The 20702-nt window shown below is 43.4% G+C and overlaps 1 protein-coding gene across 1 annotated transcript; it reads left to right on the top strand.

Annotated features, from left to right (window-relative positions):
- The first annotated feature begins 1015 nt into the window (after positions 1-1015).
- On the top strand, positions 1016-3025 carry LOC120650862 (xyloglucan galactosyltransferase KATAMARI1 homolog). The gene has a single exon (XM_039928151.1). It carries the CDS (start codon positions 1203-1205, stop codon positions 2610-2612), a length of 1410 nt encoding a protein of 469 aa, XP_039784085.1. The 5' UTR covers positions 1016-1202; the 3' UTR covers positions 2613-3025.
- The last annotated feature ends 17677 nt before the right edge of the window (positions 3026-20702 follow it).

Consider the following 20702-nt stretch of genomic DNA (forward strand, 5'->3'; position numbering starts at 1 on the left):
ATAAGTTAGGTTCCTTCCCGGCCAATATGTTGTGTGTTTGTTTCGGAAGTCTCTTCTGGCTCCCTATATAATATTTTTTTTTGAGTGTTTTGTATGTGTACTCGTTGTAGTTTTGGAAGTTGTTATCATTTATAATAAAGCAGTGCATCGCTCTCTGAATAGCCGGCTGTAGCATGGCGGTAACACATACCGCCGTTTCATCCGGCGGTTACACATACCGCCGTTTCATCCGGCGGTAGGAAGTTACCGCGGCGTTAGCTCTCATGGGCCGTGGCCCAGCTTACTTCCCGCCGGTCCAACTGGCGGTAACCTCGTATCGCCGGATGAACTGCAGCATCAGCAAGAGTGTAAATTGAAATATGTATTTTTGATAAAGTGCCAAAAAAATTCTAAAAACAAGTGACAGGGGATCTGTCAGCTCCCCCAATAGCTGACAGGTCTTTCGGGCCGACTGGGCTGTCGGGCCAAAATGGCGAGTCGGCTCTTCAAGAGCCGCCGCGGGGTGCCACGGTGGCGCGCCACGTGGGAAGTCGGCCGCCCAGGAGCCGACAAGCCATTAATCGGCTCTTCAAAAGCCGACAGGATGCTATTTTGCAATTTTTCATTTTCGCTATTTATTTATGCGATTAACTATTAAAATAGTATTATTTAAAAAAATCGAATCATGATAACCGCTCGGTAACAGGTAACTTCTTTGACTAGATCAATCTTGCTCCAGGTTCCACACACAGATCTGAATATCTGACGAAGATGAAAAGAAACTGCCCAATTGCCCCCGCGATGCATCTCATGTCAAGAACCACGCATGCCATTAATTCCTTGTCTCCATTGACCACTGCGTGCGTGGACACTTCCGTTGACGTGCATGGCGGTCGAGCTGGCTTTGGAACACTCGCACGCACGTGGGTAGCTGCTCGGAACGAACACTCCGGTTTGCCCCTCCAGACAGCCGCCCAGTCTCCCGGTACAGCGATCTTTGTAAACTACTCCTACTCCATTTGGTAATAATCCAGTGGGGGATAGATTCGCTCGAGATCCCCGTCGTCGTTTCCTTGTCAGTGACCAGCGAGCAGCTAGCCGACCACCGGTCCACCGCCACTAGCAAACGCCCGGCTTATCACGCGCGCCTTCGAGCTCGAGGTCGCCACCAGGCACCAGGCAAAGCCACTCCGAGCCGGGCACCGGCAGCGGCACCGCAGCCAATGCCGCCCGCAGCAGCAGCGATGAGCAAATCCGGCGCCGTGTCCCGGCCTTGCTTCTTCCTCGTCGCCGCCGCGGCGTTGTGGGTCCTGACGCTCTACCTGCGCCTCCTCGCCGTGATGAGCGTGCCCGGCGCGTTCACGGGGCGCGCGGCGTCGCTCGTCGCGGCCGAGGGGAACGGCAGCGGCAGCGGCGGCGATCCCTGCCGCGGCCGGTACGTCTACATCCACGACCTGCCCCCGCGGTTCAACGCCGACATCCTCCGCGGCTGCGCCGCGGCCAGCGACCGGTGGGCCGGCATGTGCGAGGACGTGGGCAACGCCGGCCTCGGGCGGCCGCTCTCCGGCGGCGCGCTCACGGGCGAGACCGGGTGGTACGCCACGCACCAGTTCGCGCTGGACGCCATCTTCCACGCCCGGGTGCGCCAGTACGGCTGCCTCACCAACGATTCCTCCGCGGCGGCCGCCGTGTTCGTCCCCTTCTACGCCGGCTTCGAGTTCGCCCGCCACGTCTGGGGCTACGACAACGCGGCGCGGGACGCCGCCGCGCGCGACCTGGCGCGCTGGCTCGCGCGGCGGCCCGAGTGGCGCCGGGCCGGCGGCCGCGACCACTTCCTCGTGGCGGGGCGGACCGGGTGGGACTTCCGGCGAGACGCCTACCCCAACGCCACCTGGGGCACCAACCTCTTCCTCCTCCCGGCCGTCAAGAACATGACCTTCCTCGTCGTCGAGACGGCCACCATGGGCTGGGGCAACGACCTGGCCGTGCCGTACCCGACCTATTTCCACCCGCGCACCGACTCCGACGTGCTCAACTGGCAGCACCGGATCCGGAACGCCGACCGCTGGTGGTTCATGTCCTTCGTGGGCGCGGCGCGGCCGGACGACCCGCGCTCGATCCGGTCGCAGGTCATGGACCAGTGCCGTGCGTCGCCGGCGTGCCGGCAGCTCGGGTGCGCCTCCGGGACGGCCCAGTGCCACTACCCGGGCGACATCATGGTGCTGTTCCAGAGCTCCACCTTCTGCCTCCAGCCGCCGGGGGACTCGGCGTCGCGGCGGTCCACGTTCGACGCCATGGTCGCCGGCTGCATCCCGGTGTTCTTCCAGCCGCGGTCAGCGTACCTCCAGTACAGGTGGCACCTGCCCAAGGACCACGCCACGTACTCGGTGTTCATACCGGCGGAGAGCGTGCGCTCCGGGAACGTGAGCGTCGAGGCGGAGCTGAGGAAGATACCGGCGGCGGCAGTAGAGAAGATGAGGGAGGAGGTCATCAAGCTCGTGCCGAGGCTGGTGTACGCCGACCCGAGATACAAGCTCGAGACTGTCAAGGACGCGTTCGACGTCGCCATGGATGGCGTCTTGGAGAGAATAGCGGAGCCGCCGGAGAGGCAAATAGGGTCCTACTGGCGGTGAACACCGCTGGAGCCAGCGATGGACGACAACCTAAGTTTCTTAATCTTGTTCTAAAGTAAAACGTATTTTAAGAGGGAAAAAATACTAGATATAGATTTGTTAGACTAGTCTCATTGGAGAGTGTCATCACACAGTTACTAAAACTGTGAACTAGGTAACTGAGCCGGAGGAGTGTACTCCCCCCTCCTCGGTCTTCATAATGAGCCTATCACGTCAGTAAATTTAATGTTCATGACACAATTATGACACTTCCATTAAAAATGGCCTTAGGAAATCAAGTCTCGCTTAGCTCAATCTACCAAGCCATGTTAAATGATGGTAAAGACTTTACTACCTTAAATGATTCTTAGAAGAGGAATCATTCACATTTCATCCTTCAGTTACTAATAAGACTGGCCAAGTGTTCCGAACCACCAAGAAGAGGGACAGGTTTCAAGTTTCACTTACGAAATCAAACCTGCACAACGGTCGCACCACTTGTTACTTCCATTGTACATTTGTACTAATGATATCTTTAATTAAGAACCTTCCTTTGCAATGTCTCCCTGGTGCTCTCCCTACACGTGACATGACACGCTAGTCGTCCGTCATTGTTGCTGCACGCAGGGCACTGCAACCCTACTTGTCCTGCGTCCAACTCGTATTTCTCCATTTGCCCTGCCCGTTTTAGTATTTTCCGAGAAATACGGAACCGGCAGTGGCGGAGGCAACGGTGGGTCGGGGGGGCTTGAGCCTCCCCTACTCCCATCGGAGCCATGGAGCCCCCTGAGCCCCTCCATGAATTTTTTGTGCTACATACAAGGGGGATGGGAGGCTGGATGTGGAAAACGACCCTGTCCAGGTTGCTTACAAGTTGAGCTGATGATAAATTATAGCAGCCCACTTAAAGAATCACCCAGTAACTCAAGCCCAACTGTCAGCCCAAGGTCCAACCTGCAAACCGCACAAGAGCAGAGCAAACCCACTATCCTGTCCCGCATCCATCGCGCATCGCGAGCTCGGAGGAGCGGAGGCGGCGGCGCATCACGAGCCCGGAGGGCAGAGCACGGAGCACGGCGGCGGAGGGCGACCAGGGGGCGCCGGCAAGCACGGGCGCGTCGAGTGCCAGGCGCGCAGCAGGTGGCCCGTGGCCGGCGGCAAGGCGCGAGCGGCAGGTGGCCGGCGGGCGGCGGCGAGGCGCGCGCCCAGGCGCCGTGAGGGGCGAGCAGCAGGTGGCCAGCGGCCAGGCGCGGCTGCGCGCGGCGCCAGTGCCGCGGACGCGCGCTGCAGAGCAGGCAACACCCAGCAGGGGCCAGGCGCCCAGCGGCCAGCCAATTAGAATTAGATAAGTTAATTTTTTGTTTCGCTTTTTGTCTCGTTATCCTGTCCGTGAGTCTATGATTGATGATTCAATTTCCATTTTCATTGATTCAATAAATTTGATTCATTGATTAATATGACAGACTTCAGAATGTGAAAAAGAACCATACACACATATTTTTCAAGTTCAAGTGCTTTAACTCCACATACTAATGAGACCACATCTCAACCAAAGAAATCTAGAGCAGAGTTTAGTCATTCGGATTAATTGGGGACTCTGGAATGTGCAAACCTATTGATGATTATCAACCTGAAATTAGAGATTAAGTAAAGAGGACATATGCTTTGAATGGTCCAACTCAACCTCGCGATCTTATGTTTCCTTGTAAATGGATGAGTGGTGAATTTAGATCTTTTCAGAAGACTTGGTTTGATGAATTTGATTGGCTAGAGTATAGTGAGTACAAGGATGTATCTTATCGCTTGTATTGCTATTTTTTCTTTAATTCAGCAAAGCCTGAAAAGTTTGGTAATTCGGTCTTTGCACATCAAGGTTATGTGAATTGGAAGAAAGCTAAGGATACTTAAGCACAATCAAGACTTATGTAGAAGCTAGGCTAAAGTGTGAAGACTTTATGAACCAAAGGGCAAATGTGGATAAAAAATTAGCTGAAATAAGCAAGGAGGAAGAAAAACGCTATGAGATTCGTTTGACAGCTTCTTTAGATGTTGCAAGAAAAACACCGTATCCTATTGCCTAAAAAATTAATAGTATGCTTTGTTCTACTCTAAATTTGTAATTTGGAGGTCCATATATATTTGACTAATCAATTATGCCTATTTCTATAGATTGTTTCTTCGGATGAATAATGAGTGTCACCGTCACGCGCGGCGTCTATTGGTTTTTTTTCGGTATGGTCTTATCCTTTATTTTTCATGATGTATTTCGCGATATTCATCCTCTATCGATCTTTTTAATATAAGACTACTTTAAATTATTATATTTGTCTTTTATGAGGTGTTCTAGAGATGCTATATTATTGTAGCGTTTTTCTTCGGCCCCTCCTAAATTTTTTCCTGGGTTCGCCCCTGGGAACCGGGACTGGGATAGCAAAAAGCGAGCGAGGAAGGAAATAGAAATTGACCATGAGCGCGTTTTCCCGGCCGTTTTTAGTCGGAAACGTTCTTTATTAGAAAACCAGAAAAAGAAAACAATGCTAATACGCCTAGCAGTCCGGCCCAACCTCTCGGGCGGTGGATCGGTTATTGCTAGTCAGCTCAGAGGCCCAGGAAGCAAGCCCAATGCTACGTTCACTATTGCTTCTGAAAGCTGCTGACGAGTGTGGCTTTGCCAGGACCAGCACATCAAAATCATCCAATAGATCTTCATTGCTTATCTAATAGATCTTGATCTGAATATTTTCTAACAAATATTGACAAGGTATTTCTTGCTATAATTAAGTTTATCAGCAAGTTTATTTAATCTATCACCCTACTGTCAGCGCTGTCTCGGGTCCAATCGAACTGATAGTGATGCTAGACTAGGTTTAATCGGTCAGATGTGTCTCTTTATAGCTAAGTTTGTTCTTGGCCTTATTTGTTGCTAATGAATCGGCATCTTAGCCGTTGTGCCGCTTATAGAGTATCAGACTCCATGGTCGATCTGTATTCTGGAACTCTTCTCTCTTCTGGATCCCAGGCAATGCGTTTCTTTTTATTTACTAATTGAATTTCTTTTCCTAGTTAATTGCATTCAAATTAAGTGGCACACCCCAAACCTCGATAGCAGGACCTGCACTGAGATAAGCAGAGCTATCGGGCTTTAGGGTGTCGTGCTCCGTGTAGATCATGTTGGAATTATGGGCTTGGCCCATTTATTCTAATCAATATAATAAAAGAATTTAAAGCCCACTATTAAATGCTAGGGAATCAATTGCTTAATTCTGTACCGGGATTTGAGGAGGATCTCAACCGACTTAAAGGGTGGACTTCATGTACACCACTTGTGAAGCCGGTAAGAGGAGGTCGGTGAACCACACGAGGCGAGGCGAGGATGGACGGCGCGTACGGCCGGACGTGGTGTGCTGAGATGAGAAGAATGTTTTGTTGTTAAGAGTAGATGAGAAGAACGTTTTGCTGTTAAGAGTATTAAAACAGAGAATAAACATTGACAGTAATGACTGGAGAATCACACCAGTAACTGCCGCTCATCAAATCTCTTTACGACGTCCAGGTTCGTTGAACCTGAGGCACCTCCACGGCTATATAAATCACCCCTTCCTCCTCTCATCAACACACACTTCAGCACTTGATCCAGGTACTCCTGCTTAGGAGACCTCTCCCTTCTCCCTCTGCTGCTTTCCGCCGTTCCCATCGCTAGTGCTGCGCGCACAGCTCTAGCGAGAGCAGGCCTCCGGAACCTCTGCTCGCTGAATGTCCTGCACGGAACGCGGGCAATCAGGTTTTTGGGGAGCGTCTTGATGCGACTGCTCGCTCCCAAATCGACTACTTCGTCTACTTCCCGGCGTGAACGAACGACTACTTCGTCTACTTCCCGGCGTGAACGAACGACTACTTCGTCTGCTTCCTGGTGACCGTTCGTGGGACTGCACTGCGAACCTCTTCCTGCATCGACATCGTTCGGCTACTTCAGGCAAGGCCAGTCGAATAACATGTCTATTCCAGCTGGTAACGGCGCAACCGGCGCCTCCGGCACTGGTCCCGCCTTGGGGTACACTCTAAACCTATTCTGGTTTAACTTTTTGTTCATGGTTATTAGTAAGAATAACATGAACACATGCACATATCTTATTCACACATTATCACTCATTTATGCCATGAAATTGCTAGTAATATTTGGAATTAAAATATACCAAAAATTACCTAGTTATCTAACAATCCAAAAACCTGATTTTGTTAATAGGCTTTCGGTATCTAGCTTTGCTGCATCAATCAAACCACCACCTTTTGATGGTTCAAATTACAAATGTTGGCAAGAGTGGCTTATACTATGGTTAACAATATCGAGAGTGATCCATGTAAAAGAGGGTAAGCCTGAACAGTTCACTCCAGAGGAAAGGGAGTGCGTTCGATGAGGCTGATACCCTCTTTCGAGGCTTGGTCATTAGTGTTCTCGGTGAAAACCTAGTGGATTCCTATGTCCGGCTGCCAACTGGCAAAGCGTTGTGGGATGCTCTTGAGGATCAATATGGAGTGTCTGACGCCGGTAGTGAGTTGTATACGATGGAGCAGTTTCTTGAATATAGGATGGTCGAAGACCGTTCTGTGGTGGAACAAGCTCATGAAATACATACTCTGGCAAAAGATCTCAAAAATTGTAGCAAAGAGTCCCCATGTGTGTTACCCAATAAGTTTGTGGCCGGAGGTATTATCTCTAAGCTGTTACCTTTTTGGAGGGACTTTGCTACTTCTCTAAAACACAAGAGACAGGAGTTCACCATAGATGGACTCATAGGGACTCTTGATGTTGAGGAGAAGGCGAGAGCAAATGACATACGTGGGAAAGGAATTGTTGGTGCTTCTAGCGCCAATCTTGTTCAGAAGAACAACTCCCACAAGAACAAGAAAAAGCCACCGCAGAACCAATCAAAGACTAAGCAGACAACCACCTTCAAGAAGAAGAAGAAGAAGGGAGCTTGCTATGTGTGCGCTAGTACGGAACACTTTGCTGCAAAGTGTCCGAACCGCAAAGCCAACGACTCCGCCAATATGGTCATTAGCGAGCCTGGAGGAACATCGGGGTACGGTAATTTATTACCTACAGTTCTTTCAGTTTTTTGTTCACCCGAATGGTGGGTTGACACTGGTGATAATATTGATGTTTGTGCTGATGCTTCTTTGTTTTCTTCTTACCAGGACGGCGGGACTTCCTCCTTGCTGATGGAGAACGGATCGCATGCGCGTGTTCTTGGTGTTGGTACGGTAAATCTGAAGTTTACTTCGGGGAAGACCGTGCAGCTGAAGAACGTGTAGCATGTCCCCACCATCAAGAAGAATCTAGTCAGTGGCTCTCTACTGTGCAGAGATGGTTTTAAATTAGTCTTTGAGTCCAATAAATGTATCTTGTCTAAATTTGGTACTTTTGTTGGAAAAGGTTATGAAAGCGGAGGCTTGTTCCGTCTTTTTTTGTCAGATGTTTGTAATAAAGTTGCATACAATGTTATTAACGTTGATGAAACAAATGTTTGGCATTCGAGACTTTGTCACGTTAATTTTGGTTGTATGATGCGCTTAGCTAATTTGAGTTTATTTCCAAAGTTTACTTTTGTCAAAAAATCTAAGTGTCATGTATGTGTTGAATCAAAATAAACTCGCAAGCCTCATAAGGCCGCGGAGGCGAGGTGCTTGGCACCCTTAGAATTAATTCATTCCGATTTGTGCGAAATGAATGGAGTGTTGACAAAAGGTGGTAAAAGATATTTCATGAATTTGATTGATGACAATACTATATTTTGTTACATCTATTTATTGAAGTTAAAAGATGAAGCTTTACACTACTTTAAAATCTATAAAGCTGAAGTAGAAAACCAACTTGAGAGAAAGATCAAAAGAGTTAGGTCAGATCGTGGTGGCGAGTACATCTCAAATTTATTTACTTTATTCTGCGAGGAACATGATATTATTCATGAGAGGACGCCTCCCTATTCACCTCAGTCAAATGGGGTTGCCGAAAGAAAGAACCGCACTCTAACGGATTTGGATAACGCCATGTTAGATACAGCGGGACTTTCCAAAGAATGGTGGGGTGAGGCTATATTGACTGCATGTCATGTCCTAAACCGTGTTCCTACAAAGAATAAAGAGATAACACCATTCGAGGAATGGGAGAAGAAAAGGCCAACACTTTCATACTTACGTACATGGGGTTGTTTGGCAAAAATGAGTGTGCCAATAACCAAGAAACGTAAGCTTGGACCTAAAACTGTGGATTGTATCTTTCTAGGTTATGTTATTCACAGCGTTGGGTATAGATTTTGAATAGTGAAATCTGGAGTACCTGACATGCATGTTGGTACTATAATGGAGTCCAGAGATGCTATATTTTTTGAAAACATTTTTCCCATGAGAGATGAAACAAGTTCATCTAGGCAAGAGTTCATCGAGGATGATAGCTCTGCTGAGCCGATAGAACACAATGAACATACACTTGTGGAAAATCCTGAGGAGGATAACAATGATGCTCCGAGAAAGAGCAAGAGACAAAGGATTGTAAAGTCTTTTGGTGATGATTTCATTGTATACCTCATAGATGATATACCCAGAACCATTGAAGAGGCATATTCATCTCCTGATGCTGACTATTGAAAGGAAGCAGTGAGGAGTGAGATGGATTCTATTATGTCTAATGGAACCTGGGAGGTCATTGAACGTCCTTATGGATGTAAACCGGTTGGATGCAAGTGGGTGTTCAAGAAAAAGCTTAGGCTAGATGGTACTATTGAAAAGTACAAGGCTAGGCTTGTGGCCAAGGGTTATACCCAAAAAGAAGGAGAAAATTTCTTTGACACTTATTCACCAGTTGCCTGATTGACCACAATTCGAGTGTTACTTTCCCTAGCAGCCTCTTATTGTCTTCTCGTTCATCAGATGGACGTTAAGACGGCTTTCCTCAATGGAGAATTAGAAGAGGAGATCTATATGGATCAACCGGATGTGTTTGTATCAAAGGGTCAAGAAGGAATGGTTTGTAAGTTGTTGAAATCTTTATATGGTCTCAAGCAAGCGCCTAAGCAGTGGCATGAAAAGTTCGACAGAACTTTGACGTCTGCTGGCTTTGTTGTGAACGAAGCTGACAAATGTGTGTACTATCACTATGGTGGGACTGAAAGAGTGATTTTTTGCTTGTATGTGGATGACATACTGATCTTTGGCACTAGCCTTAATGTGATTAAGGAAGTCAAAGAGTTTTTATCTCAAAGTTTTGAGATGAAGGATCTGGGAGAAGCTGATGTTATCCTTAATATAAAGCTGGTAAAAGAGAGCAATGGTGGGGTGAGGTGTTAAGTCGCTTTGGTTATAGAGACTATAAACCTGTCTCAACACCATATGATGCCAGTTTAATTCTTAGGAAGAACAAAAGGATAATGCGAGATCAGCTGAGATAGATCAGTTGAGATATTCTCAGATCATTAGTTCATTGATGTATTTAGCTAGTGCTACAAGACCTGACATCTCGTTTGCTGTAAGTAAACTGAGCCGGTTTGTTTCAAACCCGGGAGATGATCATTGAAAGGCTCTTGAAAGAGTAATGCGCTATCTAAAGGGGACAATGAACTATGGAATTCACTACACCGGGTACCCAAGGGTACTAGAAGGGTATAGTGATTCAAATTAGATTTCTGATGCTGATGAGATAAAGGCCACAAGTGGATATGTGTTTACACTTGGTGGTGGAGCTGTTTCCTGGAAGTCTTGCAAGCAGACCATCTTAACGAGGTCAACTATGGAAGCAGAGCTCACAGCATTAGATACCGCCACTGTTGAGGCTGAGTGGCTTCGTGAGCTCCTTATGGACTTGCCGATAGTTGAAAAACCGATACCGGCAATTCTAATGAACTGTGACAATCAAACGGTGATTGTCAAGGTGAACAGTTCAAAGGATAACATGAAGTCATCTAGACATGTGAAAAGACGGTTGAAATCTGTCAGAAAATTGAGAAACTCCGGAGTTATAGCCCTGGACTATGTTCAGACGGCTAAAAATCTGGCAGATCAGTTTACAAAGGGTCTTTCATGAAATGTGATAGACAATGCATCTATGGAATTGGGCTTGAGACCCACGTGAGCCATTCTATATTGGAAACCTGTCCTATGTGATCGGAGATCCCGTGAATTAGGATGGTGAAACAAACTAAAGTCTGACTGAGAGAAGAGAACCTTTGTGAAAAGGGCTCATTTCGTGTAAAAGGTGTATTTCTCTTCTAATCTGTATGACATGTTGGTCTATACCTTAATGTGTTCCAGATGGTTTCTTTAAAACAAATGAGTTGTTTTCTTGAAACAAAGATGTTGTCCTACAGAACATCTGAAAGGAACACACCTATATGAGTCTGACTACTGGTCATGGTCTATGAGAACTGGGTATTCTCTAGAAACTCATGAAGGGCCTGGAGTATGACTTATAAGCTCCAAACCGCGGGGATGCTTTTGCAGCCTAGTACCAGTGTAGGGCTCTGGTCAAACTTGTTTGCAAAAGACTGGCAATTCAAGGCATAGTCCATTGTACAGTTGTGAATAAGTGTAGCTTTTGTCCTAGATGGAAGTTCAACTTAACAGTCTCTGTCAAATACTGGTATATCAATGAGGGAATGAGGGCATTTCTAGTGTGGCTTGAATTTCTTGGTGGGGATTGTTGGAATTATGGGTTTGGCCCATTTATTCTAATCAATACAATAAAAGAATTTAAAGCCCACTATTAAATACTAGGGAATCAATTGCTTAATTCCGTACCGGGATTTGAGGAGGATCTCAACCGACTTAAAGGGTGGACTCCATGTACACCACTTGTGAAGCCGGTAAGAGAAGGTCGGTGAACCACACGCGCGCGCTCGCTCGCTCGCCTCGCCGAGCCGGGCCGAGGCCGAGGCCGAGGCCGTGGGCGAGGCGCGGCGCGGACGGGCGGTGCACGTGCACGGCCGGACGTGACGTGCAGGTGCGACGTGATGTGCTGAGATGAGAAGAACGTTTTGCTGTTAAGTGCATTAAAACAGAGAATAAACATTGACAGTAATGACTGGAGAATCACACGAGTAACTGCCGCTCATCAAAGCTCTTTACGACGTCCAGGTTCGTTGAACCGGAGGCACCTCCATACCTATATAAACCACCCCTTTCTCCTCTCATCAACACACACTTCAGCACTTGATCTAGGTACTCCTGCTTAGGAAACCTCTCCCTTCTCCCTCTGCTGCTTTATGTCGTTCCCATCGCTAGTGCTGCGCGCACAGCTCTAGCGAGAGCAGGCCTCCGGAACCTCTGCTCGCTGAATGTCCTGCACGGAACGCGGGCAATCAGGTTTTTGGGGAGCGTCTTGACGCGACTGCTCGCTCCCTGATCGACTACTTCGTCTACTTCCCGGCGTGAACGAATGACTACTTCGTCTACTTCCCGGCGTGAACGAACGACTACTTCGTCTGCTTCCTGGTGACCGTTCGTGGGACTGCACTGCGAACCTCTTCCTGCATCGACATCGTTCGGCTACTTCAGGCAAGGCCAGTCGAATAGCATGTCTATTCCAGCTGGTAACGGCGCAACCGGTGCCTCCGGCACTGGTCCCGCCTTGGGGTACACTCTAAACCTATTCTGGTTTAACTTTTTGTTCATGGTTATTAGTAAGAATAACATGAACACATGCACATATCTTATTCACACATTATCACTCATTTATGCCATGAAATTGCTAGTAATATTTGGAATTAAAATATACCGAAAATTGCCTAGTTATCTAACAGATCATCAGTGCAAGGAGAGTTTTAGAAGTTGGATCAGGATTAATGCAATCTCTCACAAGAGAAGCTTGCATTGTCTTTGCAATATGGCTGGCTATTTTATTCTTTGGACGTCAGAATTTAGGGCAGTTGGATATGGGCGTGACTATATATCGCCAGAGGCGACAATTTCACCGATTATCATCCAAAAAAATCAACATGAATTAGATGGGCCATCAGTCCAATAATATAGCGAATGATATAGCGCATGCATCCTGATTAAATTAGGTTATACCATTATCTTTCTTATATGACAAGATCTTCCAAAGAAGACCACACTTGGCTATGTTTGCGCAATATTTTAAAAAATATTTTCTTTAATACTAAATAATTAATTTTGGCTCCTGGTAACAAATATTTTAACAACACGAATAAATAGTTACTTTCTATGAACAAAAAAAATAAACATTACACACAAATAATAATGTACTACGAATAGAACACTAGACATAACGAATATTTGATTGATAGGATAAATAATGAAATGCATATCATGAACAAATGAGTTAACATCACCAAACAGTTTAGTCTAAAAAGTAGACAAATAATTTGGCATTGCATACCATTAGTTACACGTCGATAAATAATTTCACATGAAAAACAAAATGCATACACATAAAAAATATTCTTATAAGCATATGTATATGTGATAAAAAAGGATAGTATATAAAGAAAATATATCATTTTACATATCAACTATTGAGTATACAAAACAAATAAATTAGTATACATTGAGCATAACTTGTTCTTAAACATGAATAAATAGAGATAAGGAAAGAAACTTTTGCTACTGAAATTATATCCAAAGGATAAAATAAAGAAAAGAAGAAATAAAATAAGAAAATATAAATTAAAATAGAAAAATGACAATTTAGAAATCTCGAGAGGAATTCCTACAAAGAGGTTTGAAATAAAAAAGAAAATAAAAATAAAAAGGAAGTAAAGATATATGATATGAATTAGAAAAAAACAAAGTACAAGAAAAATATCTAAATAAGATTTAGAATAAAAATTAAATTAGAGAGAAGAATAAACAAATAAATGCATAGGACTAGGACGTAAAGTAAGATAAGAAAATAAAAAGGAGAAATAAATCTAAAGGTGAAAAATTTATTATCCAACTCACCGGAAGTTTTAGCAAGAAAAAGAAAATGATAAAGGAAAAAAAAAGGTAACCGAAGCCTCACCACCGCGCGCATGGCGCATGTTGCAGATGCAGACATGCAGGTGCAGCCTTTATTTTCACCGCATGCATGCTCGTGGACCCCGAGCTGCATGCCAGGGAGTGCTGATATTGTTAGGCCCTCTCCAACGGGATTGACGAAATCGCCGATCGAGCCGGAGCTGTTAAACAATGGAAAATTGAAAAGACGTTCCTCTCAATCCTCGTTTTGCATTTCTGCTCTCTTATACTATGTGCAGTAATTTTCACGATTCCTCTCTCCTCTAGCTAAGCTCAAGCCAACCATATCTCCCTTGTTGGAGGAGGCCTTATATGGGCCAATCACCTTCACAGGCCAATGCACATAGGCTTCAGCGACAAAAAAGTGATTCTACACCATTGATATGCATGTGCTCCAAGGCCTTGCTCGGTGGGAAATATTATGAAACGTGTCCCTCCAGGACGCGAACGGGTTTCTACCAAAACTTGGGCTCCAAGTAGAACCCTGACCCCGCGGGTCCATATATATATATATACATGAGAGGAGAGGGAAGAGCTTTGTACACATCTATTATTTAGAAAATAATGAAAAGAAAACTCCACCCTATATCTGTGTATTGCCTACTTTTGTATTCGTGTGATTGTTTTTCCTCATCGGCAACGCGACGCTACTCGGAATCATTAGTTTCACAACACGTTATCAGCACGCTCTTCCAATTGGGTGAGTTGATTCAGATTTGTTTGCATTAGAATGATCATTGTTGTACTGTTGCTAATCATAGATTGATCTATATTTGCATGGATGGACATCATTTTCTGGATCCATCCGGCAACACGCGAGCCCTGATCGGTCATGCGCTCGCACTTGATCTGGATTGTCTCCGCCGCCACCTAGCACTCGCTGGACCAAACGCTGGACCAGACGCGGTTCCGATCTGCATGCTGGCCGGGGCGGCGGAGCACATGCACGCCCACTGGGGCGCTGATCCTCGTGCCGTCGATCGGCCGCATGCCCGCATGGCCGGCGCGGCCATCACGTCAGAGAGGGGCTCTCCATGTCAAACTACAATCTTGCATGCCGATGCATTTTGCATCTGGTCCATGCATGACTGCATGAGTGCGTGGGAGACCAGCAGGTTCCATCCGGCCGGGCGGCCGGCTCTTCTCCGATGGAGTCGTCATCAAGTCATCATCACGCAGGTCATCAACGTCGACTCATCTTCAGCACACCGACAGAGGACCCTGCAGATATGTCTGTTATCAGATCGGCTTTTGCTCGTAGATTAATCAATCGGCAGGTAGAATAAAACAAGTAGATTGAATCGCGTGATCTTTCTATTTGTTTTTTGGGTCATAGTTAGCAATCTACTTGCTTGTTGGCTTGTTGCACGATCTCGTTGCGCACTTCTGTCACCGTCGCTCGCAGCCGGCGTCCACCGCCGGCCCCGTCGCGGACGGCAGACCGGCATACACACCCGATCGAGCGCAAGTAGCCCCCGTGGCCCTGTCGGCCACCGCGCCCGCACGCCTCGCGCTGCTGCGGCTCCGCCGGCCGCAAGCGCCGCCCCTTGCATGCGCGCTTGCGTGCGCGCCGCGGCTCCGTCGATTGCCGTGCGCCCGCCGATTGTGCTCGTGCCTCGTCGCTTCCGTTAGTGTGCTGCTCCTCGGGTCCATTGTCAACGACTCGACGCGCAATAGAGGTGCTGGATTAGCATCATCGCCTGGCAACCCTGCGCCGCCTGAAGCCAGCCGTGGAGCAGCTGCGGCGTGGGAGATATGGCAGGAAGCTGCCAGAAGAAATCGTGGCGGGGTGGCGGAGGGGAGTGGGTTGAGAGTGGCTAGGGTTTCACGCCAACAGACGGGTCGGGCCGAGGGTATGGGGAAATTGGGCCGGCAAAGCCCAATAGCGGCCGAAGTAGGCCCATAAACACAAAATCAATTCTGAAAATTGATAAAATCTGAATTTCTTGAGGTTTAGCCCCTGTAAATTTTATATTTACGTTCCAGTATGTTATTCTTGCAGAATAATACTCTATTTTCCAGTAATCAGCTCAAAGTTGATATATTTTGTGAATTGGTCTACGATAATTTAGAAAATTGCATTTTGACCCTGAATTTCACAAAATAATTTTTGTAATTTCTGAAAAATTGCAAAATACCCTCTATTTTTCTGGAAATTTACTGGAGCATACTATTCTAAAAATAGACCCTCAGATTTAATTGGATTCATGGCAGAATCTTGTGTGCCCACAAAATCTAGTATATTACTCCCCGATTTTTCAGTTATGAACATGCAGTTCATATATTTTGCAACTTGGTCTCTGACAATTCTGAAAATTGCATTCTGACCCAAAATTTTGCAAAATGAAGTCTGTAATTTCTAAAAAATTACAGAATTATCCTAGAATTATCTGGATATTCACACACAGTGAATAATTTTGCAAATTTGTCCCTAGTAGTTCTGCAAACTACAATAGGACTCAGAAATTTTTGCAAATGAACCAGAACCTTACTCAAAAAAGTGTGAACCATGTTATTAGGGAATTAGGGAAATTATGCTTGAAGCATAAATACTTGTTGTTTACTGAATAAACCCTCAATTTGTGCGTAATTACTGTGATTTATGATCTGAAATTATTTTTGCATGAATAATGAACTTCAAACTATAGAATTTTGAACCTTTAATCATAGCAGAACTATGATTTTAGGACCTTTTTACCACTACTTATACACTCCACTACTAGTTTACATATAGTAAACTTATTTGCATAATTATTTGAATAGTATAAAATATCCATATTTCTAGAAGAAATAATATCCTGAAATAATCCTGGATGAATTAAGAATCTTGTATGGTCATTAAATACCAAATTATCGATGTTAAATCCATGAAGGGTTAATCACCGACTATTTCTGAAGTAAAGTCAGTGGAGGAATAATAAATTTGGTATATAATCTTGAAGATTCAATGTATTGAAGTGTAGGAGAACTCATTGAATGAGTGATTCTTGAAGAATCTAACTATTGAATACGGAAGTTCAATATGTTTTCAAACTTGAAGTTTGAGAATTAATACACTTTAAGAATTTTGATAGTGCTCAATATTGTTGTTAGCATGAAGCTACGTAGTCTCTATCACTGAAGTGATAGGACATATAGAGAGTATCACGAGTCCGAAGATCGTGATAAAAGAATACATTCATTTTGGGTCAAGAAGAAACCAAAATAGAATTATTGAGCATCATTAGTACATGATCCAGGATAACACCAATAATTGAGTGCAGAACACTTGAATTTTGGTTACATATTTATCAAGCTCACAGCAGACTTGTGAATGTATACCGGTAATATACTAATAAGCATGCAGCTTTTATATCAGGATAATTGGACATTGATCTTGAAGATCATGAAATTGTATCGTATTTTTTAAACTTTTCTTGAAGAAAAATAAAGATGATCATAGAAGATCGATATGATACATATGTGCATAGTAGTGGTGGTGTATTAAGTTTTTAATTCCTGCAACGAATTAAGTGGTTCTTGTAATCTCTAGAAGAGACATCTTTTGAATATAGTTTGAAGGTTCATTTTAGAGCATCTTATTTTATTAAGATGCAATTGTTTTTATACTCGCAGTATATTATGCTTGGAATATATGAATTAAATGCTGAACATTGTTAGTAACTGCCTATATCTATTAGAGTAAATCATCTGTAATGATATTTATCCACCATGAGCAATAATTATTCTTTTAGAATAATTATATATCCTTTGTGCACTATGACCATGGAAACTGAATTTCTTTGAAGCACATGGACAAATCGAGTGCACTGGCCTTGTAATTGATTTTGATAGATCAATTTGGTCTTGAAAAGTGCGATCTTTTACTAAGTACTGATTACTTGCTCTATGGAAACTTGAAGTTTATATCATATCCACCCTATTTTACATATTTTGTACATAGTAGTACATATGTTAATTTTCACGATAAACCTATGCTAGTGGCATAAGTTGTGAATGCATCTGAAATGTTTTCACGGTTAAATTATGCTCGTCGCATTATTGCGATATCCATCTGAAATGGATCAATGTAATGCATGAAGCATATAGTAACTTGAAGTTACAAGATGGCGTGAACAGGGGAGGATATTGATTGTTGAATGGATGAATGTGGATAATATAAAGAAACTAATAGGTATAACCATGGCTATTGAGCCTGTAGCTCTATGCGAAGTATTTATACCATAGCATTGCATAATTTTTTTTTGAAGAAGTTAGTAACCTAAAGTTTATTATTCTGCACATTAATCCTATTATGAAAATGAGTTGCATGTCATACTCATGTGCTACTCTGAAAGTAGCTACTTTGCTCCTTTGTACTCTCGTTCAGTTAGACGAAATAGTACTGAATGACTCGTATGTTACTTCAAATTGTGCACAGAATGCACATAAATGATTTAGCATAGAAGCTATCATTTTTCGCTTGAGCCATGAAGGTTCAAATCAGGGGGAGCAAATTAGAAATTAATATGGGATTTTAATATGCTCAACTGAACTTGAGCATGTGGCATGGATCTGGTAGTCCATTGTGCAGTGCTTATTGTTTGGTATTAAATATTTGCATTGGTTTATGATGAAATGACAGTTACACATTCTAGAAGAAATTCCTAGCATTTAGAAACTTGCAGTTTCTTTATCTCAGTATTGATTTCAATTATATGCTTTATGTAATTGAATTATATTTGTTGTGAAAGAATAAAAGAAACTAGACATTTATTGTTCTACTAAAATTAGAATATGTCTAGTTAACTGCATAGATTGGAATTGAATAAGTGCGTGAATATTTTCCCAAAATTTCACCATGATAGCATACGTGAGCGGGCACCCATCTAAAATGGGGACATAGAAATCTGAAATTTTATCATGAATGCCCATCATTGGGGATATAGTTGTGAAGTATGCTATCGCAATGATCTAATGACGGCATTAGGGGGAGAGAAAGCCTCATATAATGCCTTACATTCAAGAAGAATGGTCATGATCATGAGAGTATATTCCTTGAAAGCTTGCAGCAGGAATAATGTCACGCACTAATTAAAAGCACGAAGCTTGAATGAATGCCAAATAAATTTTGCATTGAAGCAAAGAGGAGTAAACTTGAAGTTTCAGACCAGAAGTTATATTTTACTTGTAGTAAAATAAATATTGAATTGATATATTGCGGGGACACCTGCATGTATATCATCATAGTAGAATGACGTAGTAGTCATTTATCTAGATCCTATATAGACAGACAATTATAGATTCTAGACTTGATCACTCTAAGATCTATATTGGTGTTTGTGGATTCTAGAACTACTGACATTCATGAATGAATTAACAAAACTCCTCAATTCTCATGAAGAGAATATCTCATGAAGAGAACATCCTGAAGATGAACCCATCACTATAGGCGCGTGCATATCTAGTGTAGGAAAACAGAACAACCATATTATTGGGAAATATTATGGTTACTTGAATCATCTTTGATGAATATGTGGGAGAGAATAGAATAATTGTTAACAATATTTTCCTCAAGAAATTGCTATTGTTTCTCTTATGAGAACCCGGATCCAGAAATAAAGTCCATGGCATAAATGCATGAAGCATTTACATCGGGTCAATGAAGAAAGCAATTGAGGATGAATCATAAAATTGGTGAAATATTATGATTCATGGTCCACGAAGGACTTATTCTCCTACTCGTAAAATGTTCTGTTGTATTTCTGGCAAATGATATAATATGAATAAATGCATTTAATCAAATGAATTCAGAAAATTCATATGATTCAATCCTTGAAGGATTTAATATTCTTGAAGAATAATAATCGCAACATATAATTATTAAAGTCTCATGAAGAGCGTCTATCGTGGAAGGAATAATGTCTCATGAAGAGCATCTCATAGAAGAGATATATCCTCGAAGGAATAAGTCACTAAATGACTTACCAGTCGAATTTTGAATAAACACCATTAATCCTAGCAATGGATTTTATACCCGATTGAATATGAAATTACATTAGTACTCAGAAGGTACTAGCTAGCAATTGAATAATAATTTTATATTGTACCACGAAGGTACATGGTGTAATCCCCATATAGAAAAGACTGGTATATGATCTTGAAGATCAGACTAATGAATGTTGCATTAAATATCTTACTATGAAGTTTGATATATTATATCTCGAAGATATATTTAATTTGCAATTACGATACCCCTAAATCCTTTGAAAGGATTTTATTCTCCATAGAGAATATATTTTGATTGTATTGCACAATAAATCAATTAAGTGATAATTTGATTGCATCAAATTCAAATATGCCTGAAGCATATTGCTCCATAACTCTCGATATATTCATAGAAGAATTGTGAGAAAAGTCATGAAGACTTAGCATTGTGGTATTTACTTACCATTGCTTATATGCATTTATGCAAAATGTGATTACGACATATTGGGCAATGAAGTTCAATGGATGTCACTATGAGGGGGAGCATATTCATTATCTGAAATAATGATTGAATTATCTATCACTTAGTTGCTTAAGATCAAGTAGATCTTATTTGCTAGAACGATGAAGTTCATACGCATAATATTCTTGAAGAATCATTTATCTTGAAGATAATAAACCATGAAGGTTGTGTATTGTATTCTTTTTCCCTTAGTGAGTTTTTATTTGAAGTTTTCTCACATAAGGTTTTTAATGAGGCAATACGTGCAAATACATCTTGCGTATGCAATGTACTCTTTTCTCCATAGAACCATTTTTTTCCCCACTGGGTTTTTCGGATGGAGTTTTTAATGAGGTATGCATTCCACGGTATTCGCTCGAGGGGGAGTGTTATGAAACGTGTCCCTGCAGGACGCGAACGGGCTTCTATCGAAACTTGGGCTCCAAGTAGAACCATAACCCCGCAGGTCCATATATATATGAGAGGAGAGGGAAGAGCTTTGTACAGATCTATTATTTAGAAAATAATGAGAAGAGAGCTCCACCCTATATCTGTGTATTGCCTATTTTTGTGTTCGTGTGATTGTTTTTCCTCATCGGCAACGCGAGCTACTCGGAATCATTAGTTTCACA

The sequence above is a fragment of the Panicum virgatum genome, chromosome 9K (genome assembly GCF_016808335.1).
Source record: "Panicum virgatum strain AP13 chromosome 9K, P.virgatum_v5, whole genome shotgun sequence".
Taxonomy (NCBI): domain Eukaryota; kingdom Viridiplantae; phylum Streptophyta; class Magnoliopsida; order Poales; family Poaceae; genus Panicum; species Panicum virgatum.

What these genes read in the sequence shown, in the direction of transcription:
- LOC120650862 (XM_039928151.1), top strand. Translation starts at nt 1,203, where the DNA reads ATGCCGCCCGCAGCAGCAGCGATGAGCAAATCCGGCGCCGTGTCCCGG.